We start from the raw sequence: 15,934 nt of genomic DNA, 5'->3' as shown, positions 1-15,934 counted from the left end.
ATTATTCACTGCTTTTTAAACACGTGGCTCGGAGGCATCAGCCAATGCCAGAAGTTGCGATGTTCGAGGCACTAAAACTTACGGTTCTTTCAGGGGCATCCTTGGCACCCCACACCTTACCTGCACCAGTCTGCTGCTGTCACACCCCTCCTCAAACCCACACTGGCTTGCTAACCTGTCCAAAAAACAGCCTTGTAAAATAAATTGAGTTGTTTTCTGCCCGTTTAGCATCCTGATGCAGCACCCCAAAGGCAGTCAGGGAGAGCCTGAGGCAGAGCAAGGGCAGGACTGGGGCTGCAGGGCTGGGAGAGAGAAGCGTGGCCAGTTCCTCCTGCAGCAGCAGCCTCGTGGTGTGGCCGCCCCTTCAAGCCGCAGCTTTGCACAGTACAAAGTCCCTGAAACAGATTTAAGGTGGGTATTGCTATTTCACCTTCCCCTCTTGGCCACTTGCTTCGGCTCTCCAACCTGTGGAGCTGATCCAGAATTGTTTGCAGAGACTGAAGGTGACCGTCTCCAAAGACCAAGCTGCAGCCAGCATAACAAGTTGTTCAGGTAACTAATAGATCAGCCAAAAAGCCAATGTACTACTCTATCTGACAGTCTATTCTCCAGTAAGACAAAGACATACAAACACCTAATTGCTTCCTTGTCCTTGTTCACTTCAAAGCTCCTCTTGTCCCTCCACTTCCATCAAGTTCAATTATCCCGTGAAATTGCAACCTGCCAGCGAGGACAAAATGATTGCAGCGCAGCAGAGAGCTGAGCAAACAGCAGTTACACGAACCACTCAGACAGATCAGGTACAACCTGGTACCTGGCCTCCGTCATCTGCAAGAAGTGACAAGCTCTGCAGACATGCCGGGCCCAGTCGGCCTCCACCACGGGTTTCAACCACTTGCGCCACTGGAAGTAGCGCTGGTATCGCTCGGCATCCTTGCTCAGCTCCCACAGGTACCGCGCCAGGTCCCCAGCACTGGCAAAGTCATCGACATGGATGAATGAGTCAGGGGGCAAGAAGCGCTCGTAGTTTTCTCGAGGAGGCCCCAGCACAACAGGGACAGTGCCAGAGGACAAGGCGTTCCTCCAGAGCTTCTCAGTGATGTAGTCTTCATGCTGCGAGTTCTCAAAAGCCAGGTAGAAGTTGTACTGGGACACAGTGGGAAGGAGCTTGTCCCAGGGCAGGGGCAAGTGATGTCGCCCATAGACGTCCACAGTGATGTGTTTCTTCAGCTCCTGGTAGTACTTCACCCGGTGGGAGCCTGCTCTCCAGTTGCTGATTACCCAGGCCACGAGCTTGGTCTTGGGTGGGATTCTGAGGGGTTGGGGCTGGCCAAGGAGCTGTAGCTCCCCATAAGGGATGAAGATGTCCGAGTCTCTCCGGTAAGACATAGTCAGGTTGAAGAGGTTGTCCATGGCGCCTAAGTTTGGAGAGTGACTTGGGGACTCCAGGTTGAACCAGATCCAGCGCTGGAAAGGGAGTCTGGGGAGCTGGGCCAGCCCCTCCCTGTCCCTGCACACATCCCTGTGATGCATAATCACAGCATCAGCCTTTTGGGACCAGCTGTGGTTGACGGTGAAATGGCAGTCCGGGGTGCTGTAGAGCTCCGAGCAGTTTGTGAAATGAAAGTGGTGCCCAAACGGCCACTTCCACAGCAGGATGGTCAGCCTGTGTTCACCCTTCGGTGGGGTGCTGGCGTTTCCAGCATGGGCCACTTGTGCAGAGGGACTGGAATCGTAATGCTCTGGCTCAGAAGTCCTGAACTTACGAAGAGAAACGAAGAGACAGGAGCTGAAGATGAAGCTGAAGAGGAAGAAGGTGAGGAGTTTCTTGCAGAAGATCTTCTTCCCTTCCATGAGCTCCATCTGCAAACACCGCAGACAGGACAAGTGACGGGTGCACGCTGACCCCAGCAGGGAGGCGGCTCTGGGCACACAGTTTGGCAGGGAGGTACGCACAGGGGCTCAGGGGACAGCGTGAAGACCTGAAATACATTTACCTCCAGCCGCCTCTTTGCAGAAAGAAAAGTATGGCTCTCTAGAGTGCCGTAGACAAGGCGCTTACACACACGCTCACCCGCAGGGTGCAGCCGCCCTTCCACAGACCCCAGGCTCCCCTCCATCACCACCCACTGCCTTTCCTCGTCAGCCCCTTCTTCTCCCCCCTCATTTCCCAGAAGAGCCGCGAGCGGCTCGTGGCGGGTTCCTCGGGACGCTCCGTCGCGGGGAGACCTGTGACCTCGGGGACCTGAGAGGAGGCAGAAGCGCCACAGGCACCACTGAGAGACAGGCGAGGGAGTGATGGGTGCCACGCCCACCAGCTTCTGCCACAAATCCCGCCCCCTCCCAGAAGTCACGCCCCCTCTTCCAGTCATGTGCTCTGTTGTGATTGGCTGCAGGACCAGCCACCCCTTCCGGTTCACCCATAAGTACATCAGACCCGGAAGGCCTTTCCTCTCCCTCCATGGGGCTGCCATCTTGTTTTGGCCACCATTTTAGGACAGGGTACCACCATTGTACAGCAGGGAGCTGCCCGTTCTTTTAAACATCATACTGCTCTGTGATTGGCTGACAGCCACTTCGTGACACCGTCATTCCCACATATTCTCAGGCAGCCCTGTGATTGGTGCGCAGGACTAGCTACCAGTGTAGCCTGAAGCACATCACAAAAGGACCGCCACGTCCTCCCCCATGGGAGACCACCACTTTTGACGGTGTCATTCCCCCACATGTTCTCAGGCAGCCCTGTGATTGGCTGCCCACTTCCTTTGGACCAGAAAGCAGCCTTGTGATTGGCTGCCTGCCTTCTTTGGACTGCGAAGTGCTCATATATAAAAATATATACATTTCTATACAATATATATGTTGTATATAAATGTATATTTTGTACTTCTATACAATATATAGAAATATACATTAAGGAGTGTACAAAGATATACATCTATTTATTTAGATATTAATTTATAATTTATAGTTTTATAATTTTATCATTTATAATTTTATTTATTTATTTAGACTAAGGCCAGGCTGGATGGGGCCTGCTCTAGTGGAAGGTGTCCCTGCCCGTGGCAGGGGGCTTGGAACTGGATGATCTTCAAGGTCCCTTCCAACCCAAACCATTCTAGGATTCTATGATTCTATGATAGAGATATACTGATTTATATATTCTTCTGTATAGGTATAGCTGTGAATATATATATTTTATATATATATATATATATGCATTTATAAAGCTATAGAGATTAAAAGCATATAGCCATAAAAACATAGATATAAAATGGCGAGGCTGGGGTCCCCCACTTTACCATGTCTGGGGTGGGCAGAAATGTCACGAGGGCAGAGGGGGACCAAAAGGGTGGGGGCATGGAGAAGTCGGAATGTGCCCAAAGGCTACAGACGCCTCCAAGGAAGCCACCAAAGGCCTCCCCCTCTTATTTGCAGCATTGACCTAAGGACAAAGAAACCCATATAGCACCAACCTGCACCCCACCATGGTCTTATGGGTAGTTGTAAGATCCCTTACAACAAGAGGATTTCCAGCAGAAGCTGGTGGGTGTGGCACCTATCACCTCTTATCTTGTATATCAGAGAGGGATAAATAATAAATAGAGAGGGAAGCAATGCCTCCCTGCAATCAGAGGCGAAAACTGATGTCTGCAGACCCCCTCCCTCCCGTACCCGGTGCCTCTCTCTCGCAGCCCGAGTCAGGTTCCTCCTCCAATAGCTATTGAAAAGAGAAAGGACTGTTGCAACTCACCTCCAGGCTTGGTCCTGGTGAGAAAGTGCACCGTGAAGGTGAGCGCTGAAGTGGATGACACAACCAGGAAAAGAGGAGAAGAAAGGAGAGTGCAGACGCAGGGAGGGATCGGCGGCGTGTTCCAGGTGTTCCTCCGCATCTTGAGCTGCGCGTGCCAGTCGCTACCACCAGAAACACGTCACCCAATAATAAAAGCTGTAATAAAGCCAGGACAGATTCCTCTTTGACAAATTAAGGAACGATCAAATAAAGCAGCCCAGACGGTGTTTGTGGTTAAAGCATACCTTACCACTGAAAGCACCTCTGCACATGCACTGGTCTGCTTCTTTTGCCAGTCTCAGCCCACCGGATTTGCTTCTGATATGCTTTCTTCTCCACCTTGTGTCGCAGGAGGACAGCTCTGTTTGGGAAGGACGAGCAAAGGTGGCATGGATTAGAGGTGTAGGCATCAGGTCTGCAAGTCCCCCTGCCAGCTAACGGGCTTCATGGCACAGCTGCCTCCATCCCCACGCCAGGCCACATCTCCTTGTCACCTTTCCAGGATCTCGAGCTAAAGCACATCTTGGGACTGGTGGCTTCAGCAATCACCATGAGCTTCAGAGTAGACAGGCACTTGAGCAAGACTGTCTGGGGGATCCCTCCTGTGTCCAGCACCGCAGACCACGCTTTGGAGCGTCTCCAGCGCAGGTGAATAAGCATTGTACATCACGGCCCGTGGACATGGAGAGGTGGTTTGTTTGCTATGGCCGGAGTGAACTGATCTTGCCTCGAGCTTGGCTGCACTTGGCTGGGATATAAAAAAGCCATTATGTGTTATTATCAGGCTTAGATATATTCACTGTAAATATGGATTGTTGGTCTGTAATTAAATTCACAGAAAGAATTTTAATGCAGGTTTGGGGTGTTTTGGGTGGGCAAGGGGACTGTAAATGGGCAATACAGGGTGGAAGATTTTACATTTCCAGGCCTTCTGCCAGCAGGTGTGTGTTTCCTGGGACAGAGCTGGAGGTCACCTGAAGTGTATCCAGGTGCCTCCTGCAGACTTGGGAGCACTCCAGCGCAGGTGAGAGCAAAGAATGTACCACAGCATGAGGGATGGAGGCCATAACTCACGGTTTGCTCAGCCCAGGGTGACCCAGGCAGCCTGAGGTCTCATGGCTCCTCACCTGGGCCTGAGAAGGTACCAGCCATTCAACGGCTCTGCCTAGAAATTCCACGGTTGAGAAACTGTGACTTCTTGCCTTTTCCCGATGGCACAGGCTACACCTATACTAGTAACTTAAACAATACGAGGGCACAGGCTCTGGAATTAATTCACCTAGAGGCTGAAATATGGAATGGTCCATGGCCCAGCTTTGGCATGATCCAGCTAGTGCTATGCCAAATGTGACCCAAGTGCAATTTGGGAGTCACCAGGGCAAGCAACCATTCCCTACAGGTAGCCTGCATGTGGCCACTCCGTGGTGGCAAAAGGATTTCGCTAACATGAACACGGCCCAGCCACACTGGTTAGCCTCAGGAGAACAGACTTGTCCTACAAGGGTAGATGCAGTCGTGAAGTTCAGGCATTAGCCGGCTTTCTTGCTGAGGGTCCGTGAGCTCTGCAGCCAGCAGCACAGATGAAGACCCTGCATGCCCAGATGTCCCCAGATGCAATTATACTCAAGGCTGTAGAGGAGAAAGAAGATTTGAGTTCCCCAGCACCACAGGAAGCCCTGAGTTGAAGGATCCTGTAGCACCAGATAAGAGGCTTCAGGCAGGTGAAAAATTCAAGACTTTTGTAAACCCTGAAAACCTGTAGACCTCTGAAAACCAGGACCATAAGGAACTTAAATTCAGCAGGGGTAATTAATGTAAATGAAACAAATAAGCAAGTGGGGGGAAGCCATGGAAAACAGTCACAAAGCTGTGGACTGAGAATTGTTGCAAGTGGCACATCTGATGTGAGGTGACAGATCACTTAGTCCAGAAGGTGATGTGAGATTGTAGCACAGACAGAACAAAGAGGCCGTTCAGGTAATAGACTTGGCAGGACCAAATGCGGTTGACACGAGACATTGTTATATGATGAATAGTCTCAGTTACCCCTACATCTGAAGACAAATAATGCTGTGTTTTGGAGAAGCTTCCTGGTTACTGCCCGCGCTGACCCAGCGAGCGACGGCGGAGCTTCGGATGCTGAGCTCTCGCCCAGGTGAGCACAGGAAAATGCAAGGGCTGAACTCCCTGTGCCAACGGGGCAAACGTCGGTCACCCAGGGATGCTAGCAGGTGAACAGCTGAGACCATTTACCTTCAAAGAGGTCACCAAATGGATTTGCGTACGCACTGGATTTGTCTACATTAATAAATAAATGGACCGGAGGCTAGTTTTTGTCCCTGAGGCCAAGTGACCCAGCTTGACTCCCATCCCTGCTGCTTCTCAGTCAACTGCAGCCGCATCCAGGATTTTTGCTGGGAATGGTCTCTGCCCCGGGCTATCCTTGGACCACGTCTAGATGCTGTTTGAAGGGCGCTGTTTGGCATGGGCTAAAATTGTGCCAAGGTGTGTGCAGTACAGATGATAATGAGGTGATGTTTAGACCTGTGCCCTGGCTCCATTTAGTTTCCTGTTGCATATGTAGCGTGTGAGGAAAAGCCATAACCCAGGGCTACAGCTGAGGGGTGAGTTCTTGGAGGCATTTATCTAATCAGACACCTTGTCCCAAGAAAAGACAGAGGCTCTAAGAGGACAGGGCACATGACTCACAGCCCCATCAGCAATATATCTCTGCTAGTATCAAGGCGTTTAATGTTTGCGTTAAAATTAACTGGGAAAAGGGCTCTGTGTATCTCCAATTCCTTTGAAAAGCTTGTGCAGAATCTATAAGGGAACAACACTACATTTCCCTGTTCGTCGCTTTGGGCTGACTGCAAAGAGTAAGAGCAGGGCAAAGCAATGGGAGGAACGCAGAATTCCTTTGCGAAGGCTCACCAGGGAGCTCTGCCTGGGGCACTCACAGCTGCGGTCTCCAACTGCTGCCTGCTCATCTCTTGCAGAACATTTTATTGAGGCTTTCCAGGAACAAAGATGTTTTGGGAGATAATATCACTAGGCAAACACCAGCATGGTCCTGAAGACGCAGCTGAGCTTCAGTGGGTAGGATGGGTAGGTCTTGTCCAAACACAGCGACTGTTGATGCTACCTTCCATCGCCCTCAGCCTTTTTGCCTGCATAGACATAAAAGTGTCAATAGGCACTCTCACCCTGCTGAATTTCTCATGTAGTTTTCCAACATAAGGGAGGAGAATCAGGGAGATGGGAGGAGCCCAACCCCAAACGTACAACAGGTCCTAAGATGCTGAGCATGTTGTTTGTGCCTCACCGTATAACCACGTGCCCTGGCTGGCATCCAGCAATGGGTTTCTGATCGTCTAGGCTAGACCCACCTCATGGCCCAGCCCTGTAACAGCAGAGCAGAAAGATGCAGCCACCAAGAACAAACTGAGCAATGCCTGATCCAGAGCCCTTTAATGGGAGCATGAGGTTGGCAGCCAGCCCTGAACACCAGCAGCCCCCCAAACCCTGCACCCCCTTAGCCATCTGCCTCCCTGGGTGGGCCAAACCTCCTCACCACCGTCTCTCCACAGACTCCTCCATGGATTTGCTCTATCTGTGTTATATCACCAGTCCTGTGCATTCACCGGGACCACAGCTCCTCCTGGAGAGCAACACCACCCTTCGGCATGGGTCCGACTCCCCGGGGGAGCCCAGGCCAGGCAGCCCCACTGCTGCTCCCCACAGGCTCCAGCCTCCAGGAGAGTGGCAGGGAGTGGTGCAGGAAGGTTGTGAACTGTTTGTATTCCCAAGAACATGCTATTTCCTTCTAGAGAAAAAAAAAACATAACCACAATCGCTTGTGCTACACCCAGAGCTGAACCACGCCAGAGAGATGCCAGCACTGATGTCCCTGCTTGTCCAGGCCACGTTCACACACAGCACTGAAAGGCTCCAGTGTTCTTCTGGGAAGGAATCAAGTTATTTTTTTCCCCATCAGCTTTGGGAATCAGAGATGCTATGCGTCTCCAGCATGCCCAAGTGCATCTGTAAATTCAGCAAAAAACCCTGTGTTCCCTATGACAATTTATGCTCCCTTCCCTGATTCAATAGCAGCCCAACACATGGTGTGCTGCTCCCCCCAGCTGTCCCCATTCTGCCCGTTCCTTGAAATCATCAAGTGTCTTTCCCAGGTCAAGAGCCAAGATCCTACATTTCTCAGCATTTAGTAATCAGCATGCGATGGCGTCAGGGTAGGATTTCAGCAACTGCAAATAGTAACACCTCCAAAATCCATCATGGTACAAACAATCCAAATAAACACACTCAGATACTCAAGTAGAACAAAAGCTACGCGGGAACATAGAAACATCTCTGGTGGTGAGGGAGGGCCTAATTTTTAAAAGTGATCATTCCTAGCACACATGCAATCTGAATGCTGCCAACAGGCAGCTTTATAGTTTAGAAACATTTCTTCCATCTCACACGAACCCATCCCATGTCAGGCTTGGAGAGAGGAGAGGAAAGAGGGAGCAACCATACTCTTGGCTCTGGGAATTTGCTTTCCTCGGCTTTGTAGAACTAGGTGGTGAGGTCAATTTTCCCCCCTGCCTTGAAGACTTTTCCAGCATGTGCCTGGATATCCCTGATATCCCTGATGGCTTTTGAACTAAGGGACAATCACTGTGAGAGTTGTTAGGGCTCATGGAGTCCCAACAGCTGCTTCAGCCCCAGTGTTCTCCCCAGTCTATGCCCAGCATATATAAAGTGCCCAGAATCTATATGTGAACGCTACCACAAATCTGCTGACTGGAGGTCAGCCAACTGCCCACTGCCAACAGCTTCACTGCTTCCAATGAATGAGTTTCATTACACCTACGCTTCTGTTCCCATTCCCAGCCCAACTTGGACTCCCAGCATCCTATGAGGATATGGACTTGAAAAAAGGGTACTGCAAAGTTATATCCGCAGCTGCAGAGCAGCCTGGGAGCAAAGGGCTCTTTTTGCTGAAGATGTTATGAATAAACCATCAGCGAATTTGGAATCCCACTGCCTCATTGTTTAGTTTGGTTCTGGTTTGCTTTTTGCCACATTTCCTAAAGAAATGCAGCCTGTGACAGTGCTGCAGTTCAATATTTCGCCTACCCAGCACCCACATCCTGCTGCTCCCCTGCGTCCTATGTGCCTGCCTTCCCAGGGAGTCACCACCGCTCCGCTCATGTGAAAAGTCCTGCAGGAATCTCACCACTGCTGTATCTTCACTTTCACCTTCACTTCTTCCCTGCCTGTTTTACATCCAACACAGATGCTCTCCAAGATGGTTTCTACTGGAGAAAACAAGATTTGACCACCTCTGTGTTCAAAGTTATGTTCGACATCTGGGGAAGGCTCAGGGGAGTTCATAAGACAACAGCTATTTCATAGGTTTATACTTTTTATGACCAGGAAAGACCACTGCATCCTCCAGCTGGGCATAGAAGGACATCAGCCACACAGGGACCAGCTGGCTAAAACACACCTCCTCAGGAGGTATGAAGGTAGATTTGGGGGCTTTTGTCTGGCTTTAAAATTCAGCAGGTGAGGATCTAAGCTCTTTTTTTTTCCTCTCTGAAATCCTTCCGCACCCACTGCTCCCGTCCCATAACATTAAGAACGTGCTGTAACCCAGCCACAAGCGCGGATGGCAAAACAGAGCACATCGGGGCATTTCAGAGGCAGCTCCAATGCTACCCATAGCCCTGCCATCGCCCCAAGCCTCCACTTCAAAACAGAAGGTAGATAAGATATTGCCTGCTAATGGCTTTCCATATAAATATTAGGACCTTCCCTCTCAACCAGTTTACTCTCTGCAGTGACCCCCTCGCCGGGGTCACAGGGAATGGGAAACTGTGGGGGGTCCCCAGGTTTTATAAATGAGAGGGTTTCCCTGCACAGACACGTACCATGAGGCACCCGGGAGCCAAAGGCACTGATTAATGGTACCAAGAAGGTCTGTTGTAGGGGAGCAGCGTCGGAGCAGTGCTGGGGTGGGATTACCGAGAGATTTAACAGTTCAGGTGGATTAAGGGTGATTTGTCAGTTGTCTGCCATGGGTCTCCACAGAAAAAAAAATAAAAAAAAAAATTAAAAAATGGCCAAGGGCTGAAAATCATTTAGCAGGAGACAAAAATGCAGTCATTCCCTTTGGGTTTGATGAAGCTGAGGTTTGAATGTGGGTCCGGATACCTAATACAGGCTGATGGGTGGATGCGCAGTTGGTCTGAGGAGTGGGTGGGACAGAGGGTACCTCCAGCAGCAGCTTGCCATCTCCTCCGCTCCACCACGTGCAGGTCCCATCGGCTGCCTGAGCCCCTCCATGCCCAGTGGCTCAGCTGTAGCCACTGTGTGGGCAGGACCCTGGTGTCTCGGGGGCTGCGATGACAAGTCGCAGCTCCCCATGCGTGAGATAACAACCCAAAACAGAGAAGAATAAGATTGGGTCTTACCAGACACTGGCCGCATGCTCGCAAAGCATCCTTTGGAAAGGCTGAGCTGCACCCTGGAGACAGCCCGCTTGCAGCTGATTCCAGCTCTCCAGCTGCACACTTTGGTTGCCAGAAGAAAGCAGATTTGGGCACTGACCCCCTGTATGCACAGCATCTATTTTTTTTCCAAGAAAAGACAAAGCGGGGGTCTAGAAGGGGAAAACGTAAGAGACAAGTAGCTGGAAATGTAACTAATAAAATTATAATGAAAACCACGCTAGCAACACATCTCTGGTTTCAGAGGAAATCTAGATAAACAAATAAAGGTGCAGCTGAAGGTCTCAGACTGTAAAGAGTAATGCAGGACACACCGCTCTCTAATTTGACTCTTGCAGAGAGGACCATTTTGGAGTTCCTGAGCATGCTTGACTCAAGTTATTTCCTCAAGCCTTCCCTAAGGATGGGGCAGACGTGGAAGAGCCAACGAGGCAGCAAACCACCCTCCCCCAGCTAATGAAAACCAGCACCCCGGCAAGGGTTTGTCAGGAATACACAAAGCAAACCCCGACGGAACGGGAGCGATTCGGGGAGCTGGGGCTGGGCAGGCACACTCCCACGCCAGGACAGCTCCCAGCTGCAATCTGCTGTATGCAGCCTTGATTAAAACACCATTTCTCTACAGGGTTGATAAATCCGTGGTAACTCCAGGTGAGCACCATGGGCTCAGCCCCTAAAATCTTGCCCAAAACCAGCAGCAGGATCCACTGGGAGATGCCCCGGGAAAGCTTTGGTAGAGCCAAGGATCAGCCAAGGTGTCTTTCCCACTTCCTGAGCTCTCATTTGGGGCCGGCCAGGGGGCTGCGTTTCATTTATTTCAAAACGCTTCATTTTGGGCTGCAGCAAATTGGGCTGGTTTGCTGTTTATTTTTGCATTGTACTATGCTGTCCTCAAGTTTCTAAACAGAAGTCACTTCCAACCCCAAAATGGAAAATGTTCCTCTTGCAAATGGAAAATGCAAACATTTCCATTGTGGCCACAAAGATTTTTTTCTCCTCACCCCACTAAAATCTTTCTGTGTTGAGAAATCCATCTCCAATGACACTTGGCTGCAAAAAAAGGGTTCAAATAGGCCTTTCTAATAACAACTTTGCAAAGCCAAAGCTTTGGGAAGCTGCTCCGAAGCTGCTCCAAGGTGCCTGCTCCCAAGATGACCACCTCTTCGCAGAGCCTGAGGGAAACACCCTGCTCGTGGCGCCCATCTCAGGTTTGTGCCAGGGAGAGGACAAAATTCAGGACACACAAGATCTAACAAGCAGCAAATTTTCTCAGCATTTGGCCACTGTTGTTTGAGAGGAATGAATGGCCAGGAGGAAATCTGAAGCTATTTATTTTGGCCATTAACAATACAGGGAGGCCACCTCACTTATCTGCTTACAGGTTGACCAAATCACCCTGCTTTTCGGTGCTTCATCTCCCACCATCGATCTGAACCAAGCTTCCCAGCCCAAGCGGGGCCCCGTTTGCACACTCCCTCCCCAGGACCATGCTCAGACCTGGCGGCAGCGTGGAAGGAGGCTCAGCTGGTTCCCATCCGCGTCCTCCCAGCAGCTGCCCCCAATGAGCTCCAGATGTGGGACTGGGTGTGCAAGAGTGCGAGGCGCTGTGCTAGAGGGAGAAGGCGGAGGCAGCCGAGGCTGCTGCTTTTATCTCCTTCGCTTTGTTTATGAAAAGAGAATTAGCGCGTGGTTGCCAACAATTTACTCTGGCGAGGGCGCTCCTCCAGAAATACTTTTACTGCCGTCACAGCGAGCGGACATGGCTCGCCTTCCATCAGCTTTCTCACCGCCAGCCGGAGCTGCCGATACCTGAGACCCAAGAGCGGCCGCTCATTGCTGGTGAAGCTGCCGCTTGAGCCCGTCCCAGCCTCTCGCAGTGGGTCCGCATGGATGGGCGGCCAGGCAGCCAGGAGCAGTCACAAGGAGAGCAAAGCCCACTCTGCTCAACCACCTTCCCAGAGGTTTCTCCTCCTTGGGCACAGAGGGTCCAGCTGGCTTTGCCTTTGGGGTACCCCAAAAGCTGTGGCATCCCAGGAGTCACATCCCAACTGGGATGCAAAGCCCTGCAATCCTCTGGGCAGGGAAGGTGGCTGTAAAATAAGCACGATGGGCTGCAGGAGGCTTTTCCCCAAGAACACGCATCATAGAACTCAAGAAGGCACCACTGTGGCAGCCTTGGGGGAGAGGGATTCAAGATCTAGTATTTTAGAGCAAAACTTCACCCTCCGAGTGCTTTGAACGATACAGAAGGCTGGCGACAAGCAGCACCCTCAGGCTGCAGAGCATGCCCTTGGAGGGGCAGCTCGCTTGTGCTGCTGTGCCGCCCACGAATGTCATGTTTCTGGAGAGCTCTGCTGGATTGGGGCAGGATGGGAGTCCAAAAACTGGAAGAAGCTGAAGCCCCATTTCCCAGCAAGATGGGGTTGGTGTGTTTTCCCTCCCAGCACTGCATAGGCCTGCTGATAGATAATTGGATTAAGAGTGAGCCAGCATCTGCTCAAGGTTATTTATTGCTTTTAAGAGGCGAGCTTTATTTGGAATTATTTTTGTCTTATCTTATTTTTGGTGCCTGTGTTGGGTCTGAGTTATGGAAACGTCCTGGATGCACCAGCACCCCCTCTGCGTGGCGTCAAACGTTTGCCAGGCACAGGCAGCCCTGTGTTAGCCCTGGGGAGACTCTGGCAGGAGCCTGCCTGCTCTACAGCTGATGCGAGCATCCTCCCGCTCTCCCCGAGCTGGACCACCGAGCTGTTTGCCAGCACCACCGCTTATCGCCCTCCCCGGGGAAGGTGCCGTGGGGTGAGGTGCCCCATGGGGGATGCTCTGCAGCCCTGCTAGCCACCCGCCACGCCTCCCTTCCTATGCCACCAAGGCTTTGCAGGAGGAACTCCTCTAGCTCCAAGCGCCCATCCTATTGATGTTTCGGGTGCTTTTGGCACTCTCCAAAGCAGCTGCCACTGCTTTACGGGCTTGTTTGAGAGCTGCTTTTGTACAGAATAAAAAGAAATCACAGCTGGATTGAGGGCAAATGGCAGGAGCTTCCAGCCAGGGCAGGGGGCTGTGCACACCACAGCATTTGGCCCCAGCTCCTGCTGTCATTTCCTTCCCACTAGCTTGAAAACCCAGCACTGGCTGGAGGAAGACTGTGAGGATTCCTGCAGATGCCCCAGCACTTCCCACATGCCCATGGGACCACGGCATGGGGCTGGGAGGGGGTCAGGACCATGGTTTAGGAGAAGGATTGGTGAGGGGCAATGCCAATACCTGGGCTGGATGATTCTCGTGCCAGAGCCTCGGTGGGCAAGTCCCAGCCCACCGCCCTCCCATGGCAGCACAGCACCAGCGATGCCCAGATGCTGCTAGAGCTGGAAGTAAGAAAAGACCTACCCATGTCCCCTTCCTGCAGCCAACGCTCAGCTCTCACTGCCAGAAAGACCTTCCAGTCCCAGTTCCTCCAAATTTTCCCCTCCAGGACCCTCCAGTGGTCGGACCAAAGGCAGGGGCTCAGCAGGACTGGGGCTGGACCAGGGCTGCTCCCAGCCGAGTCAAAAGACACGGTCACATCCACGAGTTGCAGCCATGCAAAGGGAAGGGGAAGAAAACGCAACCGGGACCAGGCAGGGATGGGCAGGGCAGTTTGTGCCCGCGGGGGTACAGGCGGGTGTGCGCTGGCAGCCGCGTTCAAGGCACACGTGTGCACATACACGGTTGGAGACACGCTGCCCACACTGGCACGTGCTGGTTGCACGTGTACGTATGCACTTCCCCAGACCTGACATCTGAAATCCTACCTGTGATACCTGCGGCTCACCAGCCCTCCTCCTCCCAGCCCTGCCCTGGCAGTCACCCAGACCAGTGCTGACACGTTTAGGATGCTTTCCTCCTCCCTCAGCTCCAACAGGCCGTGCTGCCCTGTGGCAGTCCATCTCCGCAGCAAAGCTTCCCCATCTCATCTCGGCCGCTCTTCGCAGCTCGTGTGCAGCTTCTGATGACTCAACTTCAATGGGGTGACCCACAGCTTTGATTTTGCTGTGCATTTGTTTTCCAGGGGGAAATTCATGAAGTTCTTGACCTGTTAAAAGAAAAAAAAAAAAAAAAAAGAGATTTAATTAAAGTGTCACCTTGCTGCCACGCTCCTTAGTTAGAGCTTCAACTGTACCTGCACACACGGGTCCGAATTGCCACAAATGGGCGCTCTCTCCACGGATGAGGCGATACCCACGTGGTTGTTTCAAACCATCACCCATCCACAAGCTGGGTCAGGCCAGGTTTGCCCCTGCATTCCCACGGCCAAGGTGGCAGCAAAGGCTTGCCAGGGAGGTCTCCAGTGTCCCCCATGATGCTCCGCCATGGTCGCTGCAGCTGAGGACTCACCCCAGGTCAACCTCCGGACGTCCCAGCACAACAAGTCCCCACTTATGCAGGCAGCATTGGCCACATGGATGTTTATCTCTCCCAGCCTCCCTGCAATTTCTGGAGAAATGAGCTATCCTGGCGGCCAGGGGACACTGGCGCTGCAAGAGGAGAGCCCAGGCTGGATCCAGACACTGGACACCTCAACCGGCAGCGGAAACACATGCATGTAATTTCCCAGTGCACAGAAACACCCTTTGGGGCCGTCCTCCTCACAGAAGCATTTTTCCCTTACTTCATCATTCTAAATATTGAGGATTTTTTTCCCCCCAATTCAGCTGCAAGCCCTTTTCCACGACACTGCTGCAGCACTGGTGGGAGTGAGCTGGGCCAGGAGCCCCCCCTTCCCCAGGAGGCCAGGCCAATTCTTTTACTCACTCTTATTCACTGTGACTCTGCCAAGAAGGTGCTCAGTATTTTACAAGCCCCACAAGAGCCCGTCTGCCCGGAGATATGATTCAGGACAGCTTCTTGCATGGACTGGCGTAAACCCAAACTTTTCTGATTTAAGCCTATCTGTTTGGAAAGGGATTAAGCAGAAATAAGCAGCTGTTTTGCAGAATAACAGCGAGAGCGCAAGATCTGTGCTCTCGCTTGGCTCAGCGAGACCTTCCCAGGGAGACGGATCCTAAATCACAGCAAGAAGAGCCCATCCCGCCAGGAATTCCTTCCCCGGCACCGGGGAGGATGAGGCAGCAGTGCGAGGGAAGCATTGTAATGGGTTGGTTTGGGTTGTTTTTGTCCCCCCTGCTCCACATGGATTTTAGTGGAAGTGTTTTACAGCCCTTCAAAAAAACAAAACCCAACAGCCACCACTAAAGCATGTTTTTTGTCCTGGGGAGGAGGATCCCCTCTACCTGGCAGAGAGGGCAGAAGGGGTGGGAGAGCAGAGCCAGTTTAGGACACGGCCCTCTGGGATGCTATGGGAAGGGCCTCCCACTCCGAGCTGGGCTCTCCCTTCGGAAAGGGCTGTGGTACCCGAGCGCAAAGAAATCCCTGGGTGAGGAGGGGGTGACAGTGGCACCCAGATTTAAATGGTTTCGATGCAGTTGTGGCACCTGGCTTTGCAGGAGTTAAAGCAAACAGAGCAATTCAATGCCGGGTGGGTGCTCAGCCACCCAAGAACATCATCAGCGCAAGATGGGCTCCTCCGTCTCCACTGAGCAAGGGTAACAGCTGCGGCTTCCCTGGGCTCAGAGTGGGGTTACGC

General features: G+C 52.0%; 1 protein-coding gene across 1 annotated transcript; it reads right to left on the bottom strand.

Moving 5' to 3' along the window:
• Positions 1-774: 774 nt before the first annotated feature.
• On the bottom strand, positions 775-1,863 carry LOC309599456 (4-galactosyl-N-acetylglucosaminide 3-alpha-L-fucosyltransferase FUT6-like; the record flags this gene model as incomplete). The annotated part of the gene is made up of 1 exon (XM_082330939.1): positions 775-1,863. The coding sequence occupies one exon, from the start codon at positions 1,861-1,863 to the stop codon at positions 775-777; it is 1,089 nt and encodes a 362-aa protein (XP_082187065.1).
• Positions 1,864-15,934: the final 14,071 nt, after the last annotated feature.

Source organism: Platalea leucorodia (assembly GCF_965183815.1).
Source record: "Platalea leucorodia genome assembly, chromosome: 21".
Classification (NCBI taxonomy): Eukaryota; Metazoa; Chordata; class Aves; order Pelecaniformes; family Threskiornithidae; genus Platalea; species Platalea leucorodia.
The sequence above is the reverse complement of the archived record's forward strand: the minus strand, read 5'-3'. Positions and strand labels throughout refer to the sequence as shown.